The sequence below is a fragment of the Erythrolamprus reginae genome, chromosome 1 (assembly GCF_031021105.1).
Source record: "Erythrolamprus reginae isolate rEryReg1 chromosome 1, rEryReg1.hap1, whole genome shotgun sequence".
In the NCBI taxonomy this organism is placed as follows: Eukaryota; Metazoa; Chordata; class Lepidosauria; order Squamata; family Dipsadidae; genus Erythrolamprus; species Erythrolamprus reginae.
Genome location: NC_091950.1, coordinates 319019137 through 319036158, shown reverse-complemented (window position 1 = coordinate 319036158; position 17022 = coordinate 319019137). Strand labels below are relative to the sequence as shown.

Here is a 17022-nt window from a genome sequence, read left to right as displayed (position 1 = left end):
CAACATAGAGAGAGAGAAAGAAAGATGAGAAAGGAAGGAAGAGAGTGACCTGATCGGGTGGGGAAAATCGCGATATAGTATTCGCGAAGATCGAGATGGTAACAATTGCTGAAAAATCGCGATATAGCGTTTTCGCGAAGATCGAGATCGCGAAACTCGAGGGATCACTGTATTCAGTTGTTGTTGTTGTTATTATTATTATTATTATTATTATTATTATTAATTTATTAGACTTGTATGCCGCCTTTCTCGGAAAACTCGGGGCGGCATTTCTCTCATGGTAATCATTCAAGACTTCTGTGTTATATGTAGGTCTGAAATCAAAGTGTAATTATGTAGTTCCTGCCTCCCCACAATGCATATAATTGGACAGCACTTTCAAGCTGTCTATGCTGAATTTTAGAAATTAATACAGATAATGTCAGGGTTTCAAGTAACATCCCCAGCGAAATAAAGCTCCGAGGCTTGAGATTCCTCAAAGTTCCATTTTATTAGAGATGTCATATTGGCACATCTGTGAAACCTGAATTTGAAAGCTTCCAGGCTTTCCCCATCCAAAAGGAAGTTCAGGTCTCTGCCTCAGCAGCCAGATGTCCATCACATTGTCCAATCAAAGCACAGTCCCAACTGGAGATGCTTCCCAGGGACATCCTTCAGGTACAGGGTAGAGTGACCTTGACTCTTGCAGAAAGAAATGTTATTTTGACTATCTCCCTACTCACATAATCTCCTCTCCCAGTTTCCCAAAGCGTTAAATGTGGCAGGCCTGAAGATCCAATACCCAAGATTGTCTGCAAGCTTGACTTAACCCCCAGAAGTGTCTTGTGCACTTCTAGTAAAGAAACCTGAAACTGATTTTATACATTCTAATCAAATGGCATCCCCTTCCAAGTCAATAATGCATCTAAGAGCTGATGTAAGCAATGTAATCAAATGGGACTTCCTCATGGCTAGTCTTGAACAAATCAGATCCACACACCTTCCCCCCTCGGAAGCCCTGCAGTGATGGTGCAGAAGTGAGGGTTGGGGTTTTTTTTACCATCTACAGTGGTTCTCAATCTTTCTAATGCCGTGACCCTTTAATACAGTTCCTCATGTTGTGGTAACCCCCAACCGTAAGTCTAGCACCAATTCTCCCAACAGAGTTTTAAGCTGATTTGCAGGAAGGTCAGAGGGACACCCCCACTGTAAACACCTGATTGATCGGATTGTAAGAATATGTTCCAAGGTGCCAGAATAGAAGCTTTAGTTCATAACACCATGGGAAATTTGTCTTTTCCCATGGTCTTAGGCAACCCCTGTGAAACGGTCGTTATACCACTACTGCTATTCAACCCTATAGGTTTGATTGTGCCCCCTAATATGTGCTTGATTTCATTCACTACAAGATATGCAGCATTAGTACCCTTATCAGCTCTCAAATTGAAACCGTACACAAGATATTACTGATCAGGGCCTCTGAATGACTAACCACTGAGACTGGAAAACCCCTCATAGCATTTAGGAATTCCTTAGATTCTGTCAGTCTCTTGAGTCTCTTCTCTTGCTGAGAAAACCATTGCCAGCTCAAATTTTGCCAGCTCATTGCTAATCTGTTCTATTTCCAGAAAACAAATTGAGTATGCTCAGTAATATATGTTAAGAGATTGGATCATCTCTGAATAAATTTGCAATTATTTGTATGGGGGATTTTTGATGCAAATCTGAGTTGGGTATAACCCATATACAGTATGTTTCATTGTCTCACTTTTCTCTAGTTTATCAAGAGAAAATTCTTCTCTTGATAAACTTGAGTCTCTTGAGTCTTCGGAGAGGGGCAGCATACAAATCTAATAAAGTATTATTATTATTAATTATTTGTAAACAAATTGTTTCTTTTGTTTTTGAAGTTCAAATTAGTATTCTGATGATTGTGACGGTGCAGTTTTTTCCTGGGTCATCACACTGTATTTCAATCCAAAGAATAAAACTCTACTAAAACAGAGGTGACATTTTATTGAACTTAATTTGTTTTGTTACAGGAGGAACACCCCCCACACACACACAACAGCTGAAAATCTATTCTGGCAATAAGGTAATATTGCAAAAAGATTAAAAACATGTGGAGAGGAAGAAAGTAGGGGAGAAGCATTGAATTGCATTGCAAAAGGAATTATTTAAAATGTTATTATATTACATTTTTAATCATATATTTCGGTTGTTCATGTGGTTGCAGTTTAATAAAATTAAGAGAGAAAAGGAGTTACTTCATATCTTTATAATTTAAAAATTTAAGAGGATTTTTTTTCCATTTGCTTTATGGGTTAAACTTTGCTTTATGGGTTAAAAAAAAGAAGAACTTAGCATATGATTCTGTATCTTTGTAGTGTTTTAGCTGTGTTGACATCTAAATAACATAAGAATGGAGATTATACAAAAGAACTTCACTGCTGTATTGTTCTTTGGAAAGTTGTAATCTGGTAAGTTGATTATTTCTTTACTTTTTGTACCTTTATCTTTTTAGCTTATTCTCTATTGAGTAAATTTTACCCTAACCCGATAGGTTAAATTTTGATACCATATTTTAAAAAGGATTCAGATAAACTAATTCATTTTGAAAAAAACAGGATGATCATGGAATTTGAAAACACAAACACTAATGTAAATAGGTGAAAGTTTAATAATGTCAAAAGTTTCAGGGATAAGGATATGAAATTACATTATTTCAGTATCTGAAAAGATGTCACACAGAAAGCCAAAATCTATTCTCTATCATACCGGTAAGTATGAGTAAAATTTTAAATAATGGCTTAAATTTACTAGATAGCAAGTGAAGATTAAGGCTAAATATATTTAAATGAATTAATTGTTTAGAGATGAGTTCTTCTTTACTGGATCTGTTTAAAGGTTGGAAAGCCTCTTGTTGTAGATCCATCCTTCCATTAAATATATATGTCCACCTATCGCAATGAAATGATTCTGAGCAGCAACCAATCACCTGAGAAGAATTATAATTAATAGATGTTAATATAACCAGGAAGTAAGCTTTTAACATGCTCCAAGGGTGGGGTGGAGCTGGCTCAGGCACATAAATTATCTGTGTAATAGCTAAATCAATAGATTTAGCTTATTTATATGTGTCATACGTTTAGTATTTCAGCTGTTCCTATTGATAAAAAGAGTACAGTTGGTATATTTTATTCTGTTTTGACTGCAGGCTGTCTGCTTTAGAGTAAAATGAATTTTATAAATTTTATTCACATGTGAAATATGAATCAGCATCAACTAAAGCATTGTAAAGCTTATAATAATATGTAGATGTTTTCTAGAAATATACGTTTCATTTACTAACATTTTTTTTCTTTTAGGACTTCTTATAACTTACAACTTTTCAGAGAACAAATTCAAGTATGTATACATACATATGCAACATTTAGTTTCTATAAAGATAATTCAATGTGAAAAAAAATTCTTTTGAATATTGTATTTGTACAGGTACACCCTTGGTTACGAGCGTTCACAAATGTTCGAAATGACACAATAAGTGTCCTAGTGTATGCAAACAAGGCTCGAAACTACAAATCTTGCATCACCATGGCATTTGCTTGCCCTTGCAAACAATTGCAGAGGTTATGCAACATTTGTCCTGCACATTACCAAACAAAATGGCAATTCTGAAGGATGGATTTGACCTTCAGAAGCCCCATTCAGATATCCAGCAGCCTTGCCCAGCACATTGAAATGGAGCTTCTGAGTAGTGGATCCAGCCCTCTGACACTTTCGGCCTTCTGCAGCCTTCCCTGACCCATTGCAGGCTGAAATGAAGTCTCTGTGGATACAGTCCCTGGAGGCTCCATTCGGCCAGCAACCTGCCAGGTGAGACCTACAGAGGCCTGAATGGAACTGCAAAGGGGCACACATGACTAAGAGGCTAGAGAGGAGACTGCTACATCTTCAGAAGGTAATTGACCCAGTGCGGCAGGTTGGGGTGGAAAGCAATTGTAGTATTTCAGTGGGAAGAGGACGCCTTGGGTAGTTGTAGGCAGGTAGCCTGTTCCATCAGTAGCCCCCCTCCTGGCCTTCCCCACCCTGAAATACCTCATGTGCACTTAACAAGCCTCACATTCAATTAGTGAATGTGGGGCTAAAGGAGGGAGTGATCCCTTTGAAGGTACAAGATTCACTCCCACGAATCCTTGGCTTACGAATGGAATGGGTAGACTCTACTGTATTACATTTGTAACTCGAGGACTACCTATACATATAAATACTGTTATATAAGACTTTAAAGCAAAATGCCAGAAAGTAGTATCTAATTCTTGGTAATTTAATTCATGTTTGACGTCAGTGTTCAAAGTGTTCAAATTTCTTTTCCCATAAAGCATACATTCCAAACATCATTTATAATTATGGCTTATTCTTACTCTCCAAATTTGAATTTTCTTGCTCAACTTATAGTTGTTGCAATATAGGAGATGTGGGCAAGTTATTATTTAAGGTATTATTTGTTTCCTTACACTTTTGTTTCTACCAGTTATTAGTTATTTAGATATTAATTTAGTTTTTAAATTAGCTTCAATAGGGAGTTTCCAATATATGCAATGTGAATAATCTCTTCCCATTCTAACATTTTCCTCTTTAGAATCAGGATTTCTATATATTTCTAGTATTTAGCGTATTGGAGCTCAATGGAAAAAGTATTAGTTAATTGGACAAAGTTAAATAAGCCATTTCTTATATAGACATAGGATCACACTGTCCAGTATTGACAATAATTCATTGTGATTTTAGATATTATTGATGCATTTGGACCACATCATAAAACTAAATAATGTTTAAAGAAATATACAGTGGAAGGATATTGCTAAAATAGTTCTTTAAATAAACAGTGGAAGATTTTTGGTAAGTTATTATTTATAAGAGCTCAAAAGAGTTGGGATATCCTACATAAACAAATTAGTGAATCTTTGTTTCTTATGATCTTAAGATGAAAATAAGTTAACAGAAGCTTTTATTTCATCTTTTTTGGACATTCCAAAATATATTTTAAAATGACTATAAATCTCACCTGTTAAAGGTAGGTGAAGAGTGTTTAAAGGCTGGAAAGCCTCCTGTTGTAGATCCATCCATCCATTTAATTTATATGCTATCTATCTCAATGAAATGATTTTGAGTAGCAATCAATCACCTGAGAAAAATTATAGTTAATACAAGTTAACATAACCAGGGAATATCCTCTTAACAGAAGCTTTTATTTCATTTTTATTGGACATTCCAAAAGATATTTAAAAATGACTATAAACTTCACTATGTTAAAGGTAGGTGAAGAGTCCTAAGTTAAACCTTAGCCTGTTGTCTGATATCCATACATTCATTTATATGATGTAATGCAAATACTGATTAATATTAGTTAGAATTTAATGATATGTTTAAAATGGATGTTAAAATGGGTCGATGTTTTTTCTATATGAAATATTTCCCTTTTTAGTTGCAAATGAACTTCAGCTCACAAAAATGTATGCTTTTTAATAAAATGTGTTACTTTGAAAAGGTGCTATCAGACTTTTTGAATGTTAATAGTCATCTAATGAAGGAGATAAAAACATTTTGTACATGTTATAAATTTTGTTATACAATCAGAAAGTTTAAACTGATTTATGAATACTTTTTAAAGAATTTTTTTAGAAATTTATAAGTCTGTCCTTATAACTAGTAGGTTTATACATATATATTGTGAAGCCATAATATGTGGGTTCATATATCCTGCCAAAAAACAAACAATTTTATGCTTTAGCACTATGAATTAAGCTCGTATATAGGAGAACTTACTGGAGTTGTTAAAATTTTGAACTGTTCACAATTTAGAGATGTAATGTTAACCAGCCATTGTTCTGGGCAAACTTCCATTATTCTAATCCCATGGGATGATTATTTATAAATTTACCTGGCTTTTAAACTTTAACTGAACTGAATTGATATAGATTTAGCAGAAGATACAACACTGATCTTCTGATGATAATATAAAAATAAAACAAAGAGCTGTTTGTTAAAACTTACTGAAAGCAGTAACTTGCCCATTCTGAATCCTCAGTAATTGTAGAATTTCTGAATTATGGAAGCCATTTTTTTCAACTATAGGTATTTTATTGTGATCTTGGTATAATGACACCATATTACAATTGTATGCCATCAATTTTTAGAGTTTGGAGGAACAGTTCTGAGATAAAACAAGTATTTTAAGCCCTGGATGTATTTTCCATTCTTTGGAGTAAAGACTCAAATCATGCCATTGATTGTTTTTTCCTCTTATTTTTCCATTAAAAGCCAATAACATTATCTAGGGACTACATATAGCATGAACCAACAGTTGCCAACTTATTTTGTTTTCTTGAAAATGTAGGTTTCTGTAATCATATTAATTTCATGTTACAAACATGTTAAAAATATATAAATGATAGTAATAAAAATTCCAAATAATCCAATTCAAACAAAATGGAATATAAAAATGCAAACAAATTAACAAAATAGATGCAAAGGCAAGACCGATTTCAAACCTGGGGGATATAATTTAAACTTAATTTTCTACCAAAATCCTGATTATCCAGTCAAGACAAATTTACCATTAACGTGATCAAAGCATATGTACTGGTATATCTTTGAAATGCAACTATAATATGTGGGTAAATATAGAACAAACAAAATGTATGTCTTTGAAGTTACTTGGTGATTGATCAATATTTCTTTTGGTGATAGGTGCCACAAGAAAAAAATATCATTATATTTACAGTGTCAGTAGGGATTGGTCTTTCTTCTATGCCAGCTATGAGCTCATCTGAAGCAAAGTAAGTTCCAACATGTATTAATTTAATTTTCAGATAAGATTGGTCTCCAAGCTGGAGATTATTTTGTAATTAGATGTAATAGTAATCTAATACAATGCAATAATATAATAATATAATAATGCAATGCAAACTTATAAATAAAACAACATGCAGTTGTCTTTAAGACTGTTCAGAGAAAATTTGATGTATTTAAATTTATATCGTAGGCTGTATTCTATTTCTGTGCTATAATACATTTTGTAAGTGATTGAAGAAAGCCAGTTTGGTGTAATTGATGGGGGGTAGTGGTTAAAGATACCAGACTAGAACCAGAGACAGTGAATTCTACTCCTACCTTAGAAATGAAGCCAGCTGGGTGACTTAGGGGCACTCAGTCTGCCACACTTAAAAAGAAGGCAATAACAAACCACTTCTAAAAATCTGACCTAGAAAACTGCAAGCACAACACTAACTCAAGAAAAAATAAAACAAGCCTGAAATATTTAACACATTAATATATTAATATGTTATTAATATATTAATATATAATTAATATTATTACATAAAAGTGTGTTTGTTGAGATCTGCGATTGTCTGAATTTTTTTTAATGTATGTAAATTCATCTCTTGCTTAAAGGTGCAGGTGAAATTTCATTTTTCCAATTATAGTGATCCCTCGATTTTCGCGGGGGTTACGTTCCAAGACCTCCCGCGAAAATCGATTTTCCGCGATATAGCGGTGCGGAAGTAAAAACACCATTTTTGGCTGCCCCCGCCCCCCCCAGCGCCTCCGGCGCCCTCGCCGCTACTGCCCGCCCGCCCGATCCACCCCGTTCCCCGTAGGCACCCGCCCGCCGTTCGCCGCCTGCCCGCCCGCCCGCTGCCCACTCCCTTCTGTCCAACGGGGCCCAAAACCACGCATTCTTTTCTTGTTAGGCTTCCACACACACCCGAGACTCAAAAGTTAAGCTTAGAAATTTAGCCGCTCAAATCGAACGATTCGCTCCATTTGGGGAAACCATCGGGAATGCTGCTGCTTTGGCCCCGCCCAGGGAGAAGAATCCGGGTGGAGAAGCGCCGCTATTGCACGGAGTCTTTGGAAGGGAGGCCGCGGGCGCAATTTCTCCTCACGGCTGCGCTTCTCTCCGGCATTTCTACCCCTCTGCCGTTCCTGACGGCCAGAGTATGGCGACACAGGAGGCTGCCCCGACGGAGCGGCGCTGCGGGTTTCCCTCCATGATGCTGCTGCTGCTCCTCTACCTGAGCTACCTGTTGCTGGGCAGCGCCGCATTCTGGGCGTTCGAGTCGCCCCTGGAACGCGATGTGACGGAGTGGCTCCTGAAGGAGAAATGGGAGCTCCTGGTGAACTTTACGTGCCTGGAACGGGAGGCTCTGGAGCGGCTAAGCAACTTTTCCCCGCGCGCACACACACACAAAGCGAGAAGGGGCGGGAAGGAGAAGAGGCGGCGGGAGGCAGTCCCGTGTCCCGCTGCCCTAAGGCTTCCCTTCCCCCAGCATCTCCCCCTTGGCTCGCCCCTCAAGCTCACGCCTCTTCTCCGCTGGAGCGGGCGGCTGTCCTCGCCCGCCTCTGCTCCCCTTCGTCCAGCTCCCACTCACCCGCCGAGCCCAGGAGCAGCCACATTGCCGCCAGCGCAACAGCCGCTCTGCAAAACTTTGGGGGGGGGAGGGTCAGGGGGAGGCTCCCTTCCAGCCAGCCGACCCTCACGCCCAGCCTGCCGCCTGCCTTTCTCCTTCGCTCCCTCGCGCCAAACCGAATGGCCACTGCGCCGCCCTCGCGACGTCCCGGAGCCCAGGCTGCTCCCGCCTTGCCCGAAGGTAGGAGTGGTCGCGACGGCTCACGCCTTCTCCTTGGAGCCCCTTGGCACCAAGGGGAAAGTAAATCCATTGGAGCGCAGCCGCTAAACTGCACCGGCGTCTTTACATGCTTTCAATCCCCATTTTAATTATTTTCTTCTTGTTGAGAGATTTCTAGCTGTCCTGGTATAGGTTTTTTTTAAAATTATTTTCTGAGCCAGAACTGCAGAAAAAACAATTGCTGCCAGTCTGCCTTCCATTGAGGACTTTATATACTGCAAAAGAGGGCGGTCAAAATAACCGTGGTATAGAAAAAAAACCGTGAAGTATTTTTTAATTAATTTTTTTTTAAAAACCGTGGTATAGCGTTTCGTGAAGTTTGAAGCCGCGAAAATCGAGGGATCACTGTAGATAGTTTGAAGTCTGCATCCTGAGAAGTGTTTTGCTACCATGACTATTGTCCTATATTGTTCTGCCAATATATAAGTTTCCCAGCTTAATAAGTAATAAAAACGAGCTTCTTCTCTATTGTAAGCTCCAGCTTGCTTGCTTTCCCAGATTAATACATTTGGTACCAAAATTATACTCTGTCTTTCCTCTCTTTTTTGCTTTCCTCTTTTGTTACCTCATTTAATATTATTTTCATTGCATTGGATAATTTAACTTTCTGAATACAGTCCTAATTTTTTTGGTGTGTGTGTGTAAAAGTATGAGTTTAATTTTTGAAACAAGATGTATTCAAAATTTTCTTCTGATTTTGAACATGGTAGCTCTTCTTTTAGTTTCTTGCAGAAATAGTTTGTTCTAAAAAAGCCTTGATATCTTCTCTGGCTTTCTTGTTTTCTATATTTAGAACTGAACCTGCCACCATGGAAGATCTTCAGCATTTACATTGTGTCAACTGTATTAGTCGGCGTTGTATGACCAGATCAGAAGCTGGGATTTCCTGTGACTTAATTGGCTGCCCTATGGTTTGTGGAGCAGTATTTCATTTATGTAAAGCTGAAGAGCATCGCCTTTTATGTCCACTTGAACGAGTGCCTTGTCTCAACAGTGGCTTTGGCTGCCCATTTACCGTAACCCGAAATAAAATTGCAGAACATCTAGAAACCTGTCCTGCAAGTGTTGTATGCTGCACTATGGAATGGAATAGATGGCCAGTCAGTTACGCAGATCGAAAATCTTATGAGAATCTAAGTAAGGATGTTGATGAAATTGAGCAGTTGGATATGGCTCTTGCCCTTCAAGATCAACGGATGCTTCTTGAATCTCTCAAAGTTGCAACTATGACATCAAAAATTCCTGACCCCATATTAAAACCCAGAGAACAACCTTTGGTTGCAAGTGCCCCAGATGCTACAGTTGCAAATGGGTTATTGCCTGTCGATGAGGAATCATTTGGTGCACTTTATCAAGCCACTGTGGAAACAACCAAAAGCTTAGCTACAGCTCTAGATATTCTAAATACTGCTACCAGCTTGTTGAGTTCAAAACTCAGTATCTTACCATGTAAAAGAAATGCAGATTGCTGTGTAAAAGAACTCAGCAGCATGCAAGCCGTGGTAGAACACGATTCTGTAGAGGAAAATAGCATGGGAGCAATTGGTGGTATTAAGTTGGATATTCTGAATCAAAATGGACAATTAGAACAGAATGGGTCAAGTGACATTTGTTATGATACTACAAAACACAACAAACTGAATATGAGCCTTGATACTATCCCTTTATGTAATGGCTTTTATCTAGATGATTCAAGCACAGAGAAACTGCCACAGAATGAAGAACTAAATATATGTAATTCCAGCCAGTTTAATGTAGCAAATAATATTCACAATACATCTCCCTGTGATAAAGCAGGGAATGTTTGTAACTCAGTTCCTGTAGCACAAGTTAAATATGAAATACCTCTGCACAGCTTATCTAATGGCACCACTGACCACATATATATGTCACATGACTGTAATGATGAACAACCACAAAGAGAAATAGAAACAAAAAAAGTCAGAAATATTGCATTTTCTATCCTTCCTACCCGCAATTACTTGTCAAATTACTGCTTCTCTGCATCAAAGGAAGACAAAGCAGTAGATACATCCGATTTGGAAATAACAGAAGATCCTATGGACCTTCAGGGAATAGATTTAATCACAGCAGCATTGCTGTTCTGTCTTGGAGATTCTCCCGGTGGCAGGGGAATATCGGATTGTCGTAATATTGATGGATACTATGTTGATTTTGGGACTCAGACATTTTCTCTCCCTTCTGCAATCCTGGCTACAAATACAATGGTAGGGGAAATTGCTTCAGCATCTGCGTGTGATCATGCAAATCCACAGCTCTCAAATCCTAGCCCTTTTCAGACTCTTGGGCTAGACCTGGTACTAGAATGTGTGACTAGATACCAAACAAAGCGTTCAATGTTTACATTTGTCTGTGGACAACTGTTTAGACGAAATGAATTTTCTTCACATTTTAAGAACGTACACGGTGATATTCATGCTGGCCTAAATGGCTGGATGGAGCAGCGATGTCCTTTGGCATATTATGGATGTACATATTCTCAACGCAGATTTTGTCCTTCAACACAAGGAGCAAAAATTATTCACGATCGACATCTTCGGTCCTTTGGGGTTCAGCCTTCTATATCGACTGTGTTGTCAGAGCCTGATAAGAGATGCTGCTTAGGGCTGCATAGTGACAATCTGAGTAATCTTCCTTTTGAGATCCTACAACACATTGCAGGTTTTCTAGATGGCTTCAGTTTATGTCAGCTGTCACAAGTGTCAAGATTAATGAGGGATGTGTGTGGAAGCTTACTTCAGGCACGTGGAATGGTCATCCTGTTGTGGGAAAAGAGGATATATCCAGATGGAAGTTTTTCATGGCAAATAAAAGAAAAGGTTTGTACATATTTAATTGTGAGAACTTGCTTACCTCTGTGTTGAATTGGAATGACCTTTGCATGAAAATTGAGGTCTTCCAGTATTTCTTTCTCAGATGCTGCGTGAGAGGCAGATGTTTAGAGTATGGGATCAGTGAGATAGAAATAACTTGTAGAACAGCATAACTAAATATAGTTAATATAATAGTAAATACAAAAAAGAGTTCAGCTTTTAGGAAATGGGTATAAAGGTACCTGCCCTATAATATTCACTAGCTGCTTTCTATATGCAGATTTTGAATATCAGATTAGCTGAGTTAAGAGAAAGCAACCAAAAATGGTGTCCTAAAAATGACAAAAAAACAAATGGAAATTTGGAAAATCAGGTTACTATTTCAAAGTCTTATTAGCCAATATGTTTGCATCATTTTATAAATAAATACATATAAAATGTATGTCACCACATTTCCATATTAGTTTGCAGGTTTTTTTATTGCTTTATACTAAAATATATATTTTACATTATCCTTTCTAGGAAAAGGTGTTTGGAGATTTTTTTTTAAAAAAACTTATTATTATTAATCATTATTAATTATTATTATTCACAAAAAACAGTAATACACAGCAAATGAGATTGACATATTGGATTTTGTATCACAATATCACAAGTCAAACACTTCCCAAGCATCTAGGACTCTGCGATGTATTTTCGTATGATGCAATCAAATCCAAGTATGGTGGCCTTTTGCAACTGACCAATCGTGATTTTGTCAATGTTTATTGTTTTCAAATGCTGGCTGAGGTCTTTTGGCACAGCACCCATTATGTCGATTACTACTGGGACCACCTGTACTGGTTTTGCCAGAGTCGTAGTTTGATTTTAAGATCATGATATCGGCTAAGTTTTTCTTGCTGTTTTTCATCAATTCGACTGTCAACTGGTATGGCAACATCAATGATCCATACTTTTTTCTTTTCCACAATCGTGAGGTCCGATGTATTGTGTTTCAAAACCTTGACAGTTTGAATTTGAAAGTGCCAAAGTATTTTGGCATGTTTGATTTCAATTACTTTCTCAGGTTTATGATCCCACCAATTCTTTACCACTGGTAGATGGTAGCTGTGGTACACATGCTACATAGTTGTGCCTCTGTTTGTAGTCCGTCTGTGCGACTTTCTTGCAGCCGCTGAGGTTGTGATCAATTATTTCATCAGCTTCCTTGTAAAGTGTGCATTTTGGGTCATCAACTGATTTTTCGATCCTGGCCTTGATTGCATTTGTTCTGATTGCTTGCTCCTGGGCTGCAAGAATCAAACCTTCAATCTCCTTCTTCAGTATTACATTAGTGAGCTATAACCAGGTCTTTTCCTTATCAACTTTTCCTTCAATCTTGTCAAGGAACTGCCCATGCAAAGGTATATTGCGCCAGCTGTCGGCTCTGGTTTGCATTGCAGTTTTCCTATACTGATTCTTTGTCTGCTGTGCTTTCAATGCAGGTTGTTCACTTTCTTTGACGTATTCTGCCAATGCATGTTTTTCGTTTTACTTGTAAAAGTCCTCTGCCACCAGATTTACTGGGCAGATACAGTCTGTCGACAACACTATGAGGGTGAACTGAATAGTGAATGGTCATGAGTTTTCTTGTTTTTGTGTCCAAATTGTCCAGTTCAGCCTGTCTCCAGTTATTATGCCAGCAGTGTATCTTATGACAGGCATAGCCCATCTGTTTATGGCCTTGATGGTATTGCCTCCATTAAGCTAGTTTTTGAGAAATTTTCTTCCTTTTGTGTGTATTCTTTGCTGACCATGTTTTTCACATGCCCATGTTTGATATTGTCCAGTTGTAGTATGCCCAGGTATTTATAGGCCTCTGGCTGATGACACTTTATGGCTTGACCATTAGGCATATTTATGTCCACACTTTCAATGATTTTACCCTTCTTCAGTGCTACTGTGGCACATTTGTCCAAACCAAACTCCATGCTGATATCAGTGCTAAAAATTCGGAGAGTATTGGTCAGGGAGTGGATATCAGTTTCAGTTTTTTCCATACAGCTTCAGGTCATCCATGTATAGCAGAAGTGAAATTTTATTAGATTTCTTGGATATTTGATAGCTGTTTGTTTTTTGTAAGATTGTTGACAACGGGATCATGGCACTGATGAAAATCAATGGTGATAATGAGTCTCCTTGGAAAATTCCTCTTTTGATGTTGACACATCCGTAGTTTTCATTTCCAATGAATAGTTCAGATTTCCAGTGCATCATGTTTTCAATGAAAGTACCAACATTTTTGCAGATCCCATTGGTGTCTAGGCACTTGATGATCCAACTTTATGGGAGTAAGTCAAAAGCTTTTTTATAGTCAATCCACGTTGTGTGAAGATTAGATTTTCGGCTTTTGCAGTTCTCCAGAATCATTTTGTCAATTAAAAGCTGATCTTTTGTTCCCCTTGCTATTTCGTTTGTTGCCTTTTTGTTCATCTTAGTAACATGTCATTCTCCCCAAGATAATCTTGAATTCTGTCAGCTATAATGCCACTCAATAGTTTGAACATAGTAGATGGACAAGTTATTGGCCTGTAGTTTCCTGGTGCTGCTCCTTTTGCTGGATCTTTTTGTATCAAATATGTTTTCCCAGTTGTCAACCATTCACTGACCCTTCCTTTTTGCAGCATCTTATTGAATTGTTGGGCCATTTCTTCATGCAGAATGGTCAGATATTTGAGCCAAAATCCATCTAGTTGATCACTGCCAGGTGATGTCCAGTTCTTTACTGTCCTCACTTATTATTATTACTACTATTAGTATTAGTATTATTACTACTACTACATATATAGTTAATTTATTCTATAAATGCCAGTTCTACATGTCTTACATATGAGTGTGTCCTAATAAATATACCATCATGCTAAGAGAAATTTATTTTTTAGGTATGGCGATTCAGCACTGCTTTTTGTACTGTAAACGAATGGAAATTTGCGGACATTGTAAGCATGGCTGATCATTTGAAGAAATGCAGTTACAATACTGTAGAGAAACGGGAGGAAGCTGTGCCACTGCCCTGTATGTGTGTCACAAGAGAACTAACAAAAGAAGGACGGTCCTTACGCTCAGTCTTGAAGCCTGTACTTTAAAGATGAAGAATAACTCTATTTGCACACTCAAGCACCTGAAGTAACCTCCTTATGATAATTTGTGACACTTTATTAATTTACTAAATATGATTTCTGGCTAAATTTGTCATAATGTACATAATGTTTTGAAGTGGCATTTATTTTTTTATAACAATATGGTCTGGTTAGAATGAACAAAAATTGCCTTAAAAACAGAACTTGCTGGTCAGGGGAGTTCTGTATGATTTTTTATCATTTGTAGGTTTCTTTTTCTTTTGGAGTTTCCCTGACTTAACTGTATCCATTTCTTTTTATTGACTTCAAGAGATATGCTCATCCGAGCAAGAAATCTTTGTATAATTTTATCTCTTTGCAAATTTGAATGTAACATTGAACGCTAGTCGAAATTTAGCAGCATATGTTTTGATGAGTCTTTTCATTCTATGGATTGCTGTGTTCATATAAGCTGATGCAGTGTTATTTAATGTCATTTCTTGTTAAAATTGTGGTTTTAGTGTTAAATGCAAATGAATAGGAGCCTAATCCACAATGTATTTGGAGTTAGCATCAAAACTTCTAATTTAATGCAGCAAAATCCTATGAAATGAATCCTGAGATAGATTTTTTTCCCTTAATAGTACCTTCTTTTGAAATTCAACACAAATTGCTACTATTAGCAGTTCAATGGAACAAAATTTGATTTTATTTCAGACTCTAAATACTTAGGCTAGAATTTTGGATCAATATATTTTCTTCCCTTTTTCATTGTTCGGTATTAATAAAAGGTAATCTTGAAAAAAATTGTACTGTTTGCTGTAGTGAGCTATGCAGGATTCATAATGTTAATACATTTAAGTTTTATGGTGTTAAAAGATACATTCTGTTATGTTAACAAGTCTGGATGTAGCATGTGGTTTCAAGGCTACTTTATAGTGTTTAGGACTCATTCTCAGTACACTAAATTCTATTGGAGTTTCTGTCCTAGCAGAAATGTGGTTAGGATAGTGCTCTTGATATGTCATCTTTATAAGATGAGAACTAATTCATTGGATAAAAAGTGTTTTCAATGTTTATTTCATAACTTCATATTTTCCATGGTCTTCCATAATGAAGACATTTGGGTGATTGTTTTCTCTATTTACAAAATGCCTTTGTTAATATTATTCAAAAGCTTTAATACCTATACAACTAGTTTATTGAGCTTGGTGCCACAAATTTTAAAAAACCAAGTTTATTTAAAAATAATTTGTTTCAGTTTTAAAGAAGAAAGTATTGGAAAGTTGGCTATATATTGGTAATATCTTTTAAATATACTTGATTTAAGACTATGTTGACATAAATTGAATCTGGAAAATAATCTGCTTATCATTAAGCAGTTATATTTAAAAAGCTAAGCCTCATTCTCTAGTGCCATATAGCTAGATCATCAAGGAATATATTTTATATAGCCATTTTCTATAATGCCTGGATCTTGGGATCAGTTCATTATTTTCACAATGTTGCCTTTCTCTTTGAAGAACATAGGAGAAAATTTCCTGCAATTAGTGGAATCTTCAGCTGCAAAAACACTTCTAATTTTAGCAGTTTAAAAAGAATGAAAGGTACATCACTATCATGTTCGTTTTGATAACATTGGATTGTTTGACTGAGGTTATGCCTCCGGCCAGGAAACTTGACCCTTGATACATACAGATTTCATTTGCAATCTCTGGGCATGTATGCCTGTCTTCAGAAAAAGTACTATCAGTCTAAAACGACCATGAATATTCATTCCACAAGTGTTGGAAGCTGTTTATGCATATATTGTTACTCATCAAATATTTTACCAATACATAAACAATTCTACCTTTTCCTCAAAAACAGGTGGGCAAAATACTTTATACCTCAGTCCTTATATGAGAAGTATGCTGTAGTTGTAAAAGCTTCATGCAGTATTCAAGAAATCTCTTGGTTTCTAAAGAAGTGTGGATTAATCTATAATGAATGTTTGGTTTATTTTTTTTCACATTAAGCATTTTGAACAGTTTATTCTCAATATTACTTGCATTTTTGCCTTCAAATTTCTAATACTGGTTCTTGTTTTATTCCTGAGTTATTAAACATTGCTGTAAAGAATATTTTAAAATATTCTTGCAAGCAGGAATACAATTAAAGAATATCAGTATTTTATACTGCTGTGCAATTTTCCAAAATAATAGTTTGTTAGTACTTAATTTCTTCTGCAATAGTATACTTTCCATATTAAACTTACATTGAAAACTCTCCTAGTTTGTTCCATTTGAATTGCCTTTAAAACTTCACATATACAGCTGTTTTTCTTACTGAGTCCATTACTTTGTTTTAATGTTCACTTAATGCTGTTTTTTTTTTTGCAATGTTTAGTTTAACTAATAAAAACACTTGACATTT

The 17022-nt window shown here is 36.7% G+C and overlaps 1 protein-coding gene across 4 annotated transcripts in view; it reads left to right on the top strand.

The window, feature by feature from the left end:
- The window catches only part of FBXO30 (F-box protein 30), a 38145-nt gene extending 21123 nt beyond the window's left edge, over positions 1–17022 (top strand). The window contains exons 2-8 of one of the 4 annotated variants that reach the window (XM_070733665.1): positions 2022–2074; positions 2367–2459; positions 3348–3387; positions 4771–4881; positions 6733–6821; positions 9469–11515; positions 14431–17022. In XM_070733665.1, the coding sequence (XP_070589766.1) occupies positions 6793–6821; positions 9469–11515; positions 14431–14634 (2280 nt within the window). In that variant the 5' untranslated portion in view covers positions 2022–2074; positions 2367–2459; positions 3348–3387; positions 4771–4881; positions 6733–6792 and the 3' untranslated portion in view covers positions 14635–17022. The remainder of the gene's footprint in view (positions 1–2021; positions 2075–2366; positions 2460–3347; positions 3388–4770; positions 4882–6732; positions 6822–9468; positions 11516–14430) is intronic. The other 3 variants (XM_070733663.1, XM_070733666.1, XM_070733664.1) reach the window with 3 other exon arrangements.